A 17886-nucleotide genomic window follows, 5' to 3' on the forward strand; every position below is an offset into this window, starting at 1 on the left:
CAAAATTTTATGAAAAAATTGAAAATTTAGCAGCATTTTTCGAACTTTGAAGCTCTCTGCTTGTAAGGGAAATAGACATTCCAAATAACCCTAGGGACGGGAGCATTTTTTGCAATTCTGACCACTGTCACTTTAAGCATTAATAACTCTGGGATGCTTTTACCTTTCATTCTGATTCTGAGATTGTTTTTTCGTGACATATTCTACTTCATGATAGTGGTAAATTTTTGTCGATACTTGCATCATTTCTTGGTGAAAAATTCCAAAATTTGATGAAAAAATAGAAAATTTAGCATTTTTCGAACTTTGAAGCTCTCTGCTTGTAAGGAAAACAGACATTCCAAATAAATGATATATTGATTCATACAATATATCTACTTTATGTTTGCATCATAAAGTTAACATGTTTTTACTTTTGGAAAACATCAGAGGGCTTCAAAGTTCAGCAGCAATTTTCCAATTTTTCACAAAATTTTCTAAATTGTAATTTTTCAGGGACCAGTTCAGTTTTGAAGTGGATTTGAAGGTCCTTCATATTAGAAATACCCCATAAATTACCCCATTATAAAAACTGCACCCCTCAAAGTATTCAAAATGACGTTCAGAAAGTTAATTAACCCTTTAGGTGTTTCACAGGAATAGCAGCAAATTGAAGGAGAAAATTCAAAATCTTCATTTTTTACACTCGCATGTTCTTGTAGACCCAGTTTTTGAATTTTTACAAGGGGTAATAGGAGAAAAAGCCCCCCAAAATTTATAACCCAATTTCTCTCGAGTAAGGGAATACCTCAAATGTGTATGTCAATTGTTCGGAGGGCGCAGTAGAGGGCTCAGAAGGGCAGGAGCGACAATGGGATTTTGGAGAGTGAATTTTTCTGAAATGGTTTTTGAGGGGCATGTCACATTTAGGAAGCCCCTATGGTGCCAGAACAGCAAAAAAAAAACACATGGCATACTATTTTGGAAACTAAACCCCTCAAGGCATGTAACAAGGGGTCCAGGAAGCCTTAACACCACACAGGTGTTTGACGATTTTTCGTTAAAGTCGGAAATGTAAATGAAATTTTTTTTTCATTAAAGTGCAGGTTTTTCCCCCAAATTTACCATTTTTACAAAGGGTAATGGGAGAAAAGTCCCCCAAAATTTGTAACCCCATCTCTTCTGAGTATGGAAATACCCCATGTTAGGGCGTAAAATGCTCAGCGGGCGAACTACAATGCTCAGAAGAGAAGGACTCACATTTGGCTTTAGGAAAACAAATTTTGCTGAAATGGTTTTTGGGGGGCATGTTGCATTTAGGAAGCCCCTATGGTGCCAGAAGAGCACAAAATACCCACATGGCATACTATTTTGGAAACTACACCCCTCAAGGAACGTAACAAGGGGTACAGTGAGCCTTAACACCCCACAGGTGATTGACAAACTTTCGTTAAAGTTGGACTTGAAAGTGAAACATTTTATTTTTAACACTGAAATGCTGGTGTTACCCAAAACTTTTCATTTTCACAAGGAGTAATAGGAGAAAATGCCCACAATATTTGTAACCCAAATTTTTCTCTTGAGTAAGGAAATACCTCATATGTGTATGTAAAGTGGTCTGTGGGTGCACTAGAGGGCTCAGAAAGGAAGGAGCAACACAGGACTTTTGGAGAGCAAATTTTGCTGAAATGGTTTTTGGGGGCATGTCGCATTTAGGAAGCCCCCATGATGTCAGAACAGTAAAAAAAAAAAATGCATGGCATACTATTTTGGAAACTACACCCCTCACAGAACTTAATAATGGGTGCAGTGAGCATTTATACCCCACTGGCATTTGACAGATCTTTGGAACAGTGGGCTGTGCAAATGAAAAATTCAATTTTTCCTTTTTACGGACGACTGTTCAAAAAATCTGTCAGACACCTGTGGGGCGTAAATGCTTACTGTACCCCTTGTTAACATTCCGTGAGGGGGGTAGTTTCCAAAATGGGGTCACATGTGGAGGGGGTCCACTGTTCTGGAACCATGGGGGCTTTGTAATCACACATAGCCTTCAATTCCAGCCTAATTTTCTATCAAAAAGCCCAATGGCGCACCTTCTCTTCTGAGCATTATAGTTCACTCGCAGAGCACTTTACTTCCACATATGGGGTATTTATATACTCAGAAGAAATGGGGTTACAAACTTTGGGGGGCTTTTTTCCTATTACCCCTTGCGAAAATGAAATATTTGGGGTAATGCCAGCATTTCAGGGGAAAAAACAAATTTTTAATTTTCATGTCCAACTTCAACGAAAATTTGTCAAAGACCTGAAGGGTGTTAAGGCTCACTATACCCCTTGTTACAATCCGTGAGGGGTGTAGTTTCCAAAATGGGGTCACATGTGGGTGTTTTTTTTTTGCGTTCATGTCAGAACCGCTGTAACGATCAGCCACCCCTGTGCAAATCACCAATTCACCCTGTGCAAATCACCAATAGCTCGTCCGCAGAGCATTTTACGTACACGTATGGGGTATTTTTGTACTCAGAAGAAATTGTGTTACAAATTTTGGGGGTAATTTTCTCCTTTTACCTCTTGTGAAAATTAAAAGTATGGGGCAACACCAGCATGTTAGTGTAAATTTTTTTTACACTAACATGCTGGTGTAGCCCCCAACTTTACCTTTTCATAAGGGGTAAAAGGAGAAAATTCACCCCAAAATTTGTAGTGCAATTTCTCCCGGAAATACCCCATATGTGGCCTTAAACTGTTTCCTTGAAATACGGCAGGGCTCTGAATTGAGAGAGCACCATGCGCATTTGAGGCCTAAATAAGGAATTTGCAATAGGGGCGGACCCGGTTACCTACAGTAAAACCCTACAGCAGTACAGCAGTGTTTCCCAAACAGGGTGCCTTCAGCTGTTGCAAAAATCCCAGCCTGCCAGGACAGTCTATGGCTGTCCGGCAATACTGGGAGTTGTGGTTTTGCAACAGCTGGAGGCTGCCTTTACAACAGCTCTACGCACACTGGTGGGGAACCACTGAGTTAGAAAACAGACTCTAGCTCAGTGATTCCAACCAATGTGCCTCCAGCTGTTGCAAAACTACAACTCCCAGCATGTATGGCCTGTCAGTGTATTCTGAGAGTTGTAGTTTTGCAACAGCTGGAGGCACACGGGTTGGAATCACCGAGTTAGGAAACAGACTCTAGCACAGTGTTTCCCAACCAGTGTGCCAACAGCTGTTGCAAAACTCCAATTCCCAGCATGGCCAGACAGTCAAGGATGCTGGGCGTGTAGTTCTGCAATATCTGGCCCTTCATATGTTGCAGAACTACAACTCCCAGCCAGTGGCGTAGCGTGGGTTGTCAGCACCCGGGGCAAGGCAAGTAATTTGCGCCCTTAACCCGTGGATTTTAGCACTCGTGTCTCGGCGGTGACCGGAACACTGAAGAACATAAATACAACAAAAATTTCCCTGGAGGTTTCAGGGCAAATTGATATGTAACAACCTTTAAGGGGTTGCCCCCTGTCAGGGAAAACCCTTTACTAGAACCCCCCTTTTTTTTTTAAATGGAGAAAACCCTTACCAGACCAATGTATGTCAGCACATCACGTGATCACAACAACTAGAACGTGACTGACGGATACTGGATGCGGAACTCCCATTGGTTAGTACAACGCTCGAGAGAGACGAGACCAGTGTCTCGGCATAGGATTGGTGGAGCATACCAGGAAGTGACATCCATACTAGATTATAAAAGGAAGCAGATGGCGTCGGCAGACGCATTAGCCTCGCTACCCTTGACAAAGCTAATCCGTTCAGCGAAACGTCGGGGAGGCTAGTAGTTGTTTGTTTTAGATCAGCGGAGGATAATGAAAGTATAGGGATTGGGTACCAATAGCTGACGTGTTCTAAATAACCAGCACACGACTTTATAAGCGCAATTTGGACCTTTATACCCCTTACAAGTGTATAACAGACAACAGTTTACACAACACATCAAATCTGCTGTAATTTTAAACTTTTTTGTGGGGTATTATTTTATCAAATTACCAATAAAGGTTACTTTTTAAAAAGGGGGGTTCTAGTAAAGGGGTTTCCCCGACAGGGGGCAACCCCTTAAAGGTTGTTACACTGAAGAAGATGACGCGCCGCCGGTCACTTACCAGGCCCCGGCCAGCGCGCGTCCTCCTGCGATGATCCTGCGGTCCTCCTGCGTCTCTATGGTTGTACGCACGGGACGTCAGTGACGTCCCGTGCATACAACCATAGAGGCGGAGAAGCGAAGGACCGAAGAAGAACGGGCGCTGGCCGGGGAATGGTGAGTGACCGGCGGCGTCCTTATGTCCCGAAAAGATTTTTCAGGACACAGGGATGTCCGGAAAAGGAATACTTCTTTTTATGTGCCCGGGCCAGCTCCCGTGTGTGGCTGCAGGCGGGGGCCGACCAGAGCATATAAAAACTAATACTGTATACTAAAAACCAGGGGGCCTCCAGCTGTTGTGAAACTATAACTCCCAGCATACCCGGACAACCAATAGATCCCCCTAGGGGAATCCAAAAAGACCCTATTTTCCCATATACATAAATTCTTTATGGTGATCCCACAAGCTTTAATGATACTAATAATGTGTGCACTAAATAAAATAGAACCACAAACAGTTAAAAGTTTAGCAAAGTGGCAGCTCACTATTAGTTATTGTATAGCCATTCTGTGAATGGAGACTCTTAAGTCTCTCCTGTTAGCCATTAATTTTGCTGGACGTGTCTGCAGTGCATGTCTCTGAAACGGAGCTGCCACTGTGTTGTTAGTTTAAAATATTCCCCCCTCAACATGTTTCGCTGCTCCCGCAGATTTGTTATGAGGTAGCGGGTGCGGCCGGCCCCCCCTGCACCCCACACGCTACGCCTCTGCTCCCAGCATGCCTGGACAGTCTGGGCATGCTAGGAGTTGTAGTTATGCAACAACTGGGGAAGAACAGTTTGGAGACCGCTAAGTAGTGGTCTCCAAACTGTAGCCCTCCAGATGTTGCAAAACTACAACTCCAAGCATGCCCAGACTGTCCAGGCATGCTGGGAGTTGTAGTTCTGCAACATATGAAGGGCCAGATATTGCAGAACTACATGCCCAGCATCCCTGACTGTCTGGCCATGCTGGGAATTGTAGTTTTGCAACATCTGGAGGGCTACAGTTTAGAGACCACCTTATAGTGGTCTCCAAACTGTGCCTCTTCAGATGTTGCAAAACTACAACTCCCAGCATGCCCAGACAGTCAGTGCATGCTGAAAGTTGTAGTTTTGCAACATCTGGAGGACCACAGTTTAGAGACCACTACACAGCCTTTGGCTGTGAGGGCATGCTGGGAGTTGTAGTTTTGCAGCTTTTAGAAGGCCACAGTGAAGATCACTTACCGCGATTTTCACTGCAGCCTTCTCCGCCGCACTTTCCGGCCACCGCTCCTCTTGCTGCCGCCGCTGCTCCGTGATGCCGCCTCCGCCACCTCCACCGGTCCGGGTAAGTCGGGCCATGTTCCCCCCCTCGCAGCCCGTGTTCCCCCACTCTGTACCGACTTCCGATCGGTGGCTAGAGCGGGGGAAATTAACTCTAACCCCTCCGCCCCCCTCCTGCCATTGGTGGTCAGCCTGACCGACCAATGGCAGAGGATAGGAGGGGGTGGCAACTCTGCCACCTCGCTCCTATCATTTAGGATGGTCCGGAGCTGTCTCTGACAGCTCCGATCATTCTTTTTGTCCAGGCGATCGGGTCACCAGTGACCCGAATGGCCCAGATCGCGGGCAAATCACTGGTCTGAATTGACCAGCGATTTGCCGCGATCGCCGACATGGGGGGGTCTCATGACCCCCCTTGGCATTGCCACGGGATGCGTGCTGATATATATCAGCAGTCATCCCAGTCCGATCATCGCCCGGCGAGCGGCAGTGATCGGAAATGCTGAGGGCGTATGGATACGCCCTCCGTCCTTAAGTGACGGGACGCGAGGGCGTAAACATACGCCCTCCATCCCCAAGGAGTTAAAAACGGCTATTTCTGGCCTACAGAGAGCCTCAATAGAGGTATAGAACACATTGCTGTGTTATAACACTTATATGGAGTGTGCTGGCGTAGTGAAATAATACTGTTATTCAGAATAACATGCAGAGTACCGGCATCACTTTTAGAATCACTGCCGCAGAGCGGCACAATGACAGAGCCTGGAGGTGGCATCAGTATGAGGAGACCATATAGTGGCTGAATGACACAGCGTGGAGGTTTTGGCAGCATGAGGAGACCATATAGTGGCTGAATGACACAGCATGGAGGTGTTGGCAGCGTGAGAAGACCAAATAGTGGCTGAATGACACAGCGGGGAGGTTTTGGCAGCATGAGGAGACCATATAGTGGCTGAATGATACAGCTAGGAGGTGTTGGCAGCATGAAGAGACCAAATAGTGGCTGAATGACACAGCGTGGAGGTGTTGGCAGCATGAGGAAACCATATAGTAGCTGAATGACACAGCTTGGATGAGGCTGAAGCATGAGGAGACCACAAAGAGGCTGAATGGCACAGCGTGGAAGTGTAGGCAGCATGAGGAGACCATATAGTGGCTGAATGACACAACATGAAGGTGTTGGCAGCATGAGGAGACCATAGAGTGGCTGAATGACACAGCGTGGAGGTGTTAGCAGCATAAGGAGACAATATAGTGGCTGAATGGCACAGCCAGGAGTTGGCAGCAGAATGAGTAGACACTAGGCCTTCACAATCCCTAAGATTAAAAGATGAATTCAGAAATTTAAACCGAAGATTTTGGATAGCTAGTGCTACGTACCATAGCAAAATTTTTGTTTCCAGACTCAGGCCCAGCAGCAGTATCAGTAAACCATACATTGCCTGAATGACACAGCCTGGAGTTGGCTGAAGCTTGAGGAGACCCCAGGGCTTCACAATCCGCAAGAAAAACACAAGAATTTTTGAAATTTAAAATGAAGATTTTGGATAGCTAGTGCTACCATAACAAAATTTTCAGTCCCAGACGTAGCAGCAGTATCAGTAAACCATATATTGCCTGAATGGCACAGCCTGAAGTTGGCTGAAGCATGAGGAGACCATTGAAATGTTTGATTTTTTTATTTAAATTTAAGATTTTGAAATTTAAATGAATGATTTTGAAATTGAACTTTTAACTCCCAAATTTTAGTGTCCCGGACCCCGGCGTGTGGGTACAAAGGGCCAAATCTAACAAGCTCAAACTGGGCTCATGTGGCAGTGAGATGTAGGCGAATGTCTCCATTGCCCTGACCAGCCATTGTTTCCAACACTTTTTGCCAAGGCAAACCATATGAAGAACAGCGTGACACCGCTATGCCCTGTACACATAGTATGCTGAAAGGTCACTGAGACTTGTACAGGCAGTAGAGGCTGAGGACATGGTGGAGGATGAGGAGGGGGAGTCGAACACTGTCACAGGACCAATGGGCTGACAGAGTGGAGCAGGAAGCAGCATGAATAAACAAGAGGGGTTCACAACCCCTAAAAGTTAAAGGTTAATGTTAAAATCTCTATTGAAGATGCATGTTAGGTAGTGCTACCATCCAAAAATTTAAGGCCCAAGCCCAGAAGCATCAGTAAGCCAAGTAGTTTCTGAAAGACACCGTCAGGAAAAGGCATCAGCAGAACACAAGAGGATTTCATAACCCCTAAGATTGAAAGATCAATGTTGAAATCTCAATTAAGCATGTATGTAAGCTAGTGAAAAAATCCATAAATTTAAGGCCCAAGCCCTGAAACATCAGTAAGCCAAGTAGTTCCTGAAAGACACAGGAGCTGTCAGGAGCAGGCATCAGAAGTACCTAAGAGGGTTTCATAACCCCTTACATTGAAAGATCAATGATGAAATTTCGATTAAGCGTGTATTTAGCTCGTGCTAAACATCCAAAATCTTAATGCCCAAGCCCAGAAGCATCAATAAGCCAAGTAGTTCCTGAAACACACAGTCAGGAGCAGGCATCAGCAGTACCCAAGAGGCTTTCATAACCCCTTACATTGCAAATTCAATTTTGAAACTTCAATTAAGCATGTATTTAGCTACTGCTAAACATCCAAAAATTAAAGGCCCAAGGCCAGAAGCATCTGTGAGGCAAGTAGTTCATGAAAGACACAGGATCAGTCAGGAGCAGGCATTCACAGTACCCAAGAGGGTTTCATAACCATAATTGTGAAGTGTTGGTGTAGAAGCATGGTCAATCTACTCTCAGGCATCTGGCATTGGTGGGTGGAAATCATGCCTGATTCATCTTCACAAAGGTCAGTCTCTCCACATTTTTCGTGGACAGACGAGTTCGCTTTGGGGTGACTATAGCCCCGGCCGCACTAAACACCCGCTCTGATGGTGCACTTCTGGCCGGGCAGGACAGCTTTTCCAGGGCAAACTCTGCTAGTTGCATCCATAAATCCAATTTTGCTGACCAGAAGTCCAGCGGCTCTTGAAGGTATATTGGCTTGGCCATGTCAAGGTATCCCACCACCTGCTGGTTCAGGTCCTGCTCCATTTCTACCTGCTGCTGATGAGTTGCTTCACTATGCGGGTGAAGAAAGCTACTCATCAGCGACTGTAGACTTAGGCTGCTGATAATGGAGCTGGTACTGCTCCACAGCCATGGCAGTGTAAGGTGAGCAGAGAGGGCCCCACCAAGTCAGACTTGCGAGTGGATGGACCATGTCGCCGATAGGCATCGGCCAACTGACTACGTAGGATCTCCCCAATCTGTGACGGTAGCGATGGTCCAATAAGGTGGAATACCAGAAGTCCTCCCGCTGACGAATTATGACACTACGCAAGCAACTAAGCATGCATCGTGCCATTTGCGCCAGTGACTCGGAGGGACTCCCTGCCTCCATCTCCACTGCATATTGCCACGGTGTGTCTGAGTCCTCTGTCTCACCTTCCTCATAATAACCCTCTAGCTGATCATGCTCCTCCTCTCCTGTCCGATGACTAGAAACACCGCCCATCTCATCAAACCTAAACTGTGCTCCACTCTGCCTCTCATCCTCCTCCTCCAATTCAGCCCCCACAGGGCTCATGTAGCCGTGAAATGTAGGTGCAACATCTCCATTGCCGTGACCAGCCATCGCTTCAATCATTTGTTGTAGGCAATGTAGGAGTAGAATTACGTTGTTCATCCCATAATCCAGGCGACTTACAAATAATGTGGCTTCCTCAAAGGGCCTCAGCAAACGGCAGGTGTCATGTATGAGCTGCCAGTGGTTCACATTGAAGTTACACAGGGGAGGTACCCCTATCTGCTTGGATCATCAAGAAATCGTGATGGCTATTCTTTGTTTGTATAGTCTGTACAACATATGGAGGGTGGAATTCTAATGTGTGGCAACGTCACAAATAAGACTATGTTGTGGGATACCATTCTTACGCTGCAGCTCAAGGAAGGTGTGCTTGGCTGTGTACGAGTGGCTGAAGTGCATGCACAGTTTCCTTGCCATTGTTAGGATGTCTTGCAAATGGGGTGAAGACTTCAGGAAGTGCTTGACAACCAGATTCAACACATGTGCCATGCAGGGTGCATGTTTCACACTTCCTTGTCGCAGCGCAGACACAATGTTCTTCCCGTTGTCGGTCCCCATGGTTCCCATTTCCAGTTTTTGAGGAGTAAGCCATACTCCGATTTGTTGACAAATGAATTTTAGCAGTTCCTCTCCTGTGTGACTCTGTTCGCCAAGGCAAACCATGTGAAGAACACCGCCGTGTCCTACACACATGGTACGATTTGTTCGTGCAGTGGAGGCCGAGGACACGGTGGAGGATGAGGAGGCGGAGTCGCACACTGTCACAGAACCAACTGCCTGAGAGCGAGAGCGTGGAAGAGGAAGAGGTGGGACCTTTCCAAGTTGCTGTTGTGGCTGTGCAGGAACCACATTTACCCAGTGGGCTGTAAAGGACAAGTATTGTCCCTGCCCATAGATACAGCTCCACATGTCGGCGCTGCCGTGCACTTTTGAAAATACCGACAGGCTCAAGGACTGGCCCACTTTCTCTTGTACAAAATTATGCAGGGCTGGTACTGCCTTCTTCGCAAAGAAATGACGGCTTGGGACTCTCCACCTCGGCTTGGCACAATCGCCATCAATTCTCTGAAAGGTGCAGAGTCCACCACTTGAAATGGGAGGAACTGCAGCACCAGCAACTTGGAAAGGAGGACACTAAGCTTCTGCGCCATTGGATGAGTGGGCGCATACTGTTGTCTCTTGGACATGGCTTCACCTATGGATTGTTGGCGAAATGGCTGACTACAAGTAGGAGGAGCAGAAGCATCTGGAGGGACAGAAGGAGGGTATGACACACAAATTCTTTTGGCTGAGATGGTGGAGCCTTGGCTGGCTGAAAGAGGGAGTGGCGTTCCACTGGGTGATGCGGCAGGCTGGACCACCACATCTGAGCCACGGTTGCCCCAGGCCGCTTTATGGTGGCGCATCATATGTTGACGTAGGGCCGTGGTGCCAACATTGCTACCCTGTCCACGCTTCACCTTCTGCCGACATATCTTGCATGTGACTGTGTTGACTTCCTCCGGATGCTTGATGAAAAACTGTCAGACCGCCGAGTATCTGATTTTACCACCAACAGTGCGCAATAATTGACTGCAACTGCCGCCGTCTCCAGGAACCCCTGTTCCACTACCTCCCGGGAAGGTAGGCTGCCACAAAGCAGGTGGCCTACCCCGGCACGTTTGGCTCCTGAATTTCCACTTCTGCCACCATGGTGACAGCCAACCATGCTACCACCTTGCTGGCTCATCTGCTGCCTCACGGGCAAACTGCAACCCTCTTCTGCTGATGATGATGAAGCCCCCTCTGCACCCGGCTTCCAAGTGCGATCGACTTCAGCATCATCGAGTTCTGTCTGCACATCACTGATGTCCTCCTCAGGTTCCTCAACAGTGTATGATTCAGGACCCTGAATGCTGGAAACACCACCTCCCATGTCACCCTCCTCATCAATAACTGCCCGCCTAGCATAGGAAGCGGCAGATGTCTCCTCCACTTCTTGGCTGGGCAGTAGCTGCTGACTGTCGTCTAATACATCTTCCTCACTGAATAGTGGAGCTGAACCCACTCCGTAAGATAATTCTTTAGGGGAGGGAACAGCATAGGACAGAGGCAATTTGGGGAAAGGGACTGCTCCTGTGCCACACCAGCCAGTGGTTACTATTCCCTGGCCTTTCACTGCATGTAGGTTTGTTTCAGATTAACAGGTACAAAAAAGCACACTACTTATTTGTAGGTATGTGGTATGCACATATGACAGGAAAAAAATGCTCTATAGTACACTTGGAAAACGTATTTTCCTAACAAACTAGCCAGTGGTTATGATTCCCTGGCCTCTCACTGTGTGTAGGTTTGTTTCAGATTAAGAGGTACACAAAAAGCATACTACTTATTTGTAGGTATGCGGTATGTAGGACAGCTCCTGCACCCCCATTCTATGTATTACTTAGCACTAATTTACCCATGTCTATCATTAGAATTATTAAGCTATTTTGTATTATTTATTTTAGTTACACATCAGCAGACCTAATGCTTTATACCTCTGATATATTCCTTAAGGTGATTGCACTTAGTGGCTCCCAATTTACATAGGGTCCCACATTATACTTTTTTCTACTGGATCCTGCAGCATGGAATAGTACTGTAGTCTATGCTATACCACCAAAGTCACCACATCAAATAATGGGGTTCTATTTGCCTTAAGTAGCAGAAGCTTTCCCAGCACACATGTACACTGTGAAATTAGTCTTAGTACTAATAGGACTATATAAGATGTTCTGAAACCATAAAATCATAGGGATCTCTGTACAAAATATACAACTTTGTGTAGATCACTATTAAACATTTTATAAAAATCCAAATGAAATACCTACAAAAGTACATACATATAAAACACAGTTAATATATTATTGCTGATTCGACCAGAAAGGATTGCTATGGTTGCAATTCAATAGTTTTAAACTACTTTGCTTTTTATCTTCAGCTTGTGTGTAAAGGGGCTGGAATGTTTAAAGAGATCCCATTGAACAGTTTCCTGTTCATTGTCACCTTTTCCTTCCATCCAGAGATTCTCACAGAAAGTAATAAACCACCCCCACAATATACAAGACACTGGCAGAAAACCTATTTTCACACACATTATTATGAACCATTAAAAAAGACTTTTAAATGTTGTGTATAACCACTTTCTCCTTTAGTTTAGATAACTTTCAAAAACAATGACAAAATATGATAAAATTTAAGTCTGTGTGTCAAAATTCAGTTTAATCTCTTCCCGCTATAGGACGTATGCATACATCCAATCATCCGACACGTTCGCGCAATTTGACGTATGCATACATCATAGCGATCTCCGGCACTGCCGCGGGCAGCGCAGGAGATCAGCAACGGGACCCGGCTGTCAAGTACAGCCGGAGTTCCGCCGCAGCCGCGATCGCGCCGGTCCCGGCAGCATTAACCCCCTAGATGCCGTGATCAATCCTGATCACGGCATCTATGGTGTTGATAGGGGGAGCGCTCTCCCCTTGTTCTCCAACGGCGGCACCTCGAAACAATCGCGGGTCGCTGTTGGTTGCTATGGCAGCAGGAGGTCAGATAATGACCTCCTGTCTGCCTGCTACGGAGGCCTGTGAGATCCAGCCAGATGCTGGATCGCACAGGCTGTAGTGTCTGCAACTCCTCAGGTTATACTGTGCTGCAGTACAAATGTACTGCAGCATAGTATAACCTGTAAAAAGTGTAAAAAGTTAAATAAAAAGTTCTTCAATAAAAGTATGAAGTGTAAAAAAAAAAAAAACCCTGTATTATCACCAAAAAAGATCAAAAACACAAATCATATACATAATAAGTATTGCCACATCCGTAATGACGTTTACTATAAAACTATAATGTAAATTATCCTGCACAAAACATTTTTTTTTTTAAATTGCCAATTTTGGTACAAATAGCGGAATAAAAAAGATCAAAAGGTAGTATGTAGCACAAAAATGATACCAATAAAAAGTACAGCTCATCCCGCAAAAAAATAAGCCCTTACTCAATGGCGTCGGACGAAAAATAAAAAAGTGACGGCTGTTGGAAAATGAATGGCAGAAAAAAAATTTGCTCAGAAAACTAAAAAGAACATAGAAAGCTATATAAAATGGGTATAGCCATAATCATACTGACCCACAGAATAAATATAACATCACTTTTACTGCACAGTGTACACCATAAAAAAAAACGCCTGAAATTATTCAGTTTTTCACAATATTTTGTCAACAAAAATGCACCAGTTATTTAAACTACAATATGTCACAAAAAAACTATCTCAGAATCGCTTTGCTCAGAAATTTTTTTCTAAAGTTATTACAATTTAAAGAGATACAAATTTAAAAAAAAAGAGCCTGGTCATAGAGGTAAAAAATGGGTCGGTCCTTAAGGAGTTTAAACAAGGATTTTAGGGGCTATATGATCTATGTAACGATGAAGAAAATGGCGCCAGCGTATCCATTGCATGTCATACACCAATTGCTTCCAAAGGAACCTATTGACTTTAAAGAGGTTTATAAGGCTTAATAAGGTGTTTGGGAATTTTTGGGGGACAAAATGGTGCAGAATGCTGTGCCTTTTTTTCTGGTGTTTGTCTGACATCCAACAGAGCCTCCAATGCAGATTTGAACCCAGCTATTAAGCTATAGTTTGCTAATAGCTGGGTTCAAATTTGCATTGAACTCTCTGTTGGATGTTGGACAAATACCAGACAAAAAGGCACAGCATCCTCATGTAGGAAAGATTTTTGTCATATGGTATATTATGTAGTATATTTAAGGCCTTTTATAAGTAATTCAATGCATTTTTACACTAGTAATAGTATAGTTATGTTGAGTATCTGCTCATTGTCGTTCCTCAGACATATATAATAAAATGCACTGTTCTAATATGTCTACATATGTCTTTATTTTTATCAAATAATGGCATAAAGCTATGCCATGCCATCAACCTCCAACCTTTGACTCCCCTGCTAACCCAAAGAAAGAAGAAATGCTAAATTAGTGCCCCTTTTATATGTTTTCCCTGGACAGTAGCACAGCTGAACCCATTCACAAAGTTCTCTGCACAGTTTGTGGCCAGACACCACTGTGAAAAATCTGTGAATTGTACACAGTGCTAAATCAATGTTGCAGCCCTTTTATTCTCAAAATAATTACAGGTTCTAGAGATTGGACTCCATTGATCATAAAGTGATGGCATATCCTGGCTTTATAGGATGGGAGTAACTCTTTAAAACCAATTAAAATCACACAGCATTAAGCCAAAATATAATACAGTTTTTATTTAAATTGGAACTAAACTTCTTTGGAATACATGACTTTCAGGAGATGGATTTAAAATTAAAATTTGACCAGGTGTTATCCCTACTTAATTGTTATTGTACTAACACACCATTTCCTCATTGCAGCTCTGGTCTTTGATTAAGGTGCAAACATTTGGAGATTTGCATAAAACTCCTCTGACTTGCAATTAACTTCAGAAGATTGTCCCAGTGTGAAAGCCACACCAATCAAATTCCTTTTTCACAAACATCAAAGGAAACCCTAACCAATCACTACTCTCTATACTCTGTGAGTGATGTCACCACACCATGGCCATGACTATTTATTGGAGTGTAAAACAATGTAATGTTGATTAGTGAAACCTATGCTGCTAAGGATAAGTGGATTTACTATCTCCAATTGTTTACTGATCACATACACTTGATAACATTCTTTTAGGACTTCTGGATCTGTAGAGAACATTTCATTTGTGGTAGAGAATTATCATTTGAGGGATGAGTTTAAGTGCAACTGAGAGTTGTGGAAAGAACTTACAGTACCGAGTAGATCATCTTCTCAGTGCAGTGGAAAATGAACTTCAAGCTGGCAGTGAGAAGGGGGACCCCACAGAAAGAGAGCTCAAAGTTTCTCTGGAGGACCAAGAGCTTTGGTTGAGGTTCAAGGAGCTTACCAACGAGATGATTGTCACCAAAAATGGAAGGTAGGAGTCACAATAATACTTTGACAATGTTTATCCAAATTACATGGAGACCTGTAATGTTGATTTTAGGTATAGGTTTTACTTTGTGTCTTTTTTATTTAATTTTGACAATGCCTAGGTCTCGGAAATAGATTTCATTTGTAACATGTATACAGTACATGCCTGTGCAGTTGAAAGTTCATTAAATATCATATATTATGGCTTATAAAGCTCACATATTTTTTTTAAATGTCAGTAAACTGTTAAACTGAAAATCATGCTTAAGTATTCAGGCAGTTTACATGGCATTACCTACCCCAATATTTTATTGCAGTAGGTATAAACCATAATTATTATTATATAGTACATCTTTTTTATAAATAAAAACAGGATAATTACTAGTAAATTATACACAGTATTTTATCCAGAAATAAAGTATATAAACTATAGTTACCGTATGCTACAATGAAATATAAAAAAACTGTTCACCTAAGAATCGGGTACCTGTGAGACCATTCACAGGAGATACTGTAGCTGTCAGCTCCACAAGCTTTGACAGAAAGCTATATCTAGTAATTGTTCCATGAATATGCCTTCATGCACACTTAGGTTTGCTGAACATTTATGTTTATATCAAGACAGAAGATTAAGTAACTGTCCTCATGTTGGCAGCGGATTATCTTCCAGAAGAACCTATCAAAATTAAATATTAAGGTGTGTTCACACACATTGCATCAGCGGCAGATTTAATGTTGTGAATTTGCAGTTGTTAAATCTATAGTTGTGGACAAGGCAATCAAACACACATAAGAATTGCACAGTTCACAGTTGTGGATGCACAATTGCAGATTTTACCACTTCAAATTCTCAGTGTATCCGATGTGTGTGTATGTGTGTGTGTGAATATACCCTTAGGGTATGTTCACACATACAGTGTCTGCTGCATATTTTGCTGCCTCTTTTCTGCTCATGATTTTGCTATCCATTGAATTCAATGGACAGGAAAATCAGCTGCAGAAAATATGTATCAAAATATGGAACATGTGAACTTTCAGCAAGTCTCATATACACATTTTCAATGAAAAAAAAATTGGAAAAAAGTACATACAGTTAGGACTTTGAATCTTACATATGATACATGCCTTATAAATTGTACATTGTTACTACATGTTTATTGTTATTTTGCATACATTTTTATAAAACTACTAAGTAAATATACTTATAATGTACTTTTTAGGTTTTTGGTATTCAGAGGCCTAAGTAACATGAAATCAGCATACATCTACCCAATTGAAATAAAATATGACTAATTTAATTTCAGATAGTTTAGGAAACACAGCCCCACATTCCTTTGCATACTAAGTATAAAATGGGGATGAGTAGGAGGTAAAATAATGATGAAACACACATACGATCAAAAGGTTCTGCAAAGGTAAATATTGCCACATACTACGTAAATCGTGTTTTTTAAAAATATTTTATTTAAGATTATTATAAGGGTACATTGAAAACTCTTAGAGAAATAGCCTTGCTTTAGTAGCAGAGCAATTAAAGTTAGTTGACAGCAGACAATAAGTTTGACCCCAAATTAAAGACAAAAGAAGACACTGAGCTCAAAGGAAAAAATAGTTCATTTCCTTTCTTATGCCACCTTTTAAATTACTTTATTTGTCTTTGGAGAAAAAGACAAAGGTACGTCCTACCCACCCATGGAGAACTTAAGCTGACTGCTGGCTGGTCTGACTTTACCTACTGTTATGGATATAATAATTCCTAAATTGTATATTATAGAAATATTATTACATTGATTATAGATGCTTTTTAGGTATTTTAATTGTACATTTTATAGGTCCATACAAAAAATTATATGATATGTGTTCTTTAAATTCTAGACGAATGTTTCCTGTGCTTAAAGTGAATGTGTCTGGACTAGACCCGAATGCTATGTACACATTCCTGCTGGACTTTGTGTCAGCAGATAACCACCGGTGGAAGTATGTAAATGGAGAATGGGTTCCAGGAGGGAAGCCTGAACCACAAGCTCCAAGCTGTGTCTACATTCACCCAGATTCCCCAAACTTTGGAGCCCACTGGATGAAAGATCCTGTTTCTTTCAGTAAAGTTAAACTCACCAATAAAATGAATGGAGGTGGCCAGGTAATATTATTTATAATTATTAATAATAATAATAATAATAATAATAATATCAACAATAATAGAAGTAATAATAATATTAGTAGTAGTATTAGTAGTATTTACTGTTGTTACTTTGCTATTTCTTGTAATGATAGTCATTAATTTTTTTTCCAGATTATGCTAAACTCATTACACAAATATGAACCCAGAATTCACATAGTAAGAGTTGGCGGACCACAGAGAATGATCACCAGCCACTCCTTTCCAGAGACACAATTCATTGCTGTGACTGCATACCAGAATGAAGAGGTATACATCCCAGAAAATATATTTTAACCATTATCTAAGTCACTACTAACTATCATATTTCTTGTTTCATTGTTTAAAATAGTTCCCTATGGGAACATAAAAAGTGTAAAATAAATAATAAAAATATTTTAGAATATTTTAAAAATATATAAAAGCCCCTCCTCTAATAAGAATTAAAATCACCCCCTTTTCTCATTTAAAAAGACAGCAACATTTTTAGTATTGCTACGTGCAGAAATTTTCATACTATTAAAATATTATGTTTATGATGCCACATAGTGAATGGCATAAATGTAAAAAAAAAATACTAAACACAAAAAAAGGGTCAGAATATGGAATTTTGAGCACACTTATTTTGTAAATAAGTTAGAATTTTTTAAAAAGTACAATATTCAATATATAATCTATTGAAACAGGGA

The 17886-nt window shown here is 42.3% G+C and overlaps 1 protein-coding gene across 1 annotated transcript in view; it reads left to right on the forward strand.

The window, feature by feature from the left end:
• The window catches only part of TBXT (T-box transcription factor T), a 218531-nt gene that overhangs the window by 195712 nt on the left and 4933 nt on the right, over nucleotides 1-17886 (forward strand). The window contains exons 2-4 of the mRNA XM_056566917.1: nucleotides 14782-15043; nucleotides 16915-17179; nucleotides 17333-17467. Coding sequence (XP_056422892.1) covers nucleotides 14838-15043; nucleotides 16915-17179; nucleotides 17333-17467 — 606 coding nt within the window. The 5' untranslated portion in view covers nucleotides 14782-14837. The remainder of the gene's footprint in view (nucleotides 1-14781; nucleotides 15044-16914; nucleotides 17180-17332; nucleotides 17468-17886) is intronic.

Source organism: Hyla sarda, chromosome 3, assembly GCF_029499605.1.
Source record: "Hyla sarda isolate aHylSar1 chromosome 3, aHylSar1.hap1, whole genome shotgun sequence".
NCBI classification, from domain to species: Eukaryota; Metazoa; Chordata; class Amphibia; order Anura; family Hylidae; genus Hyla; species Hyla sarda.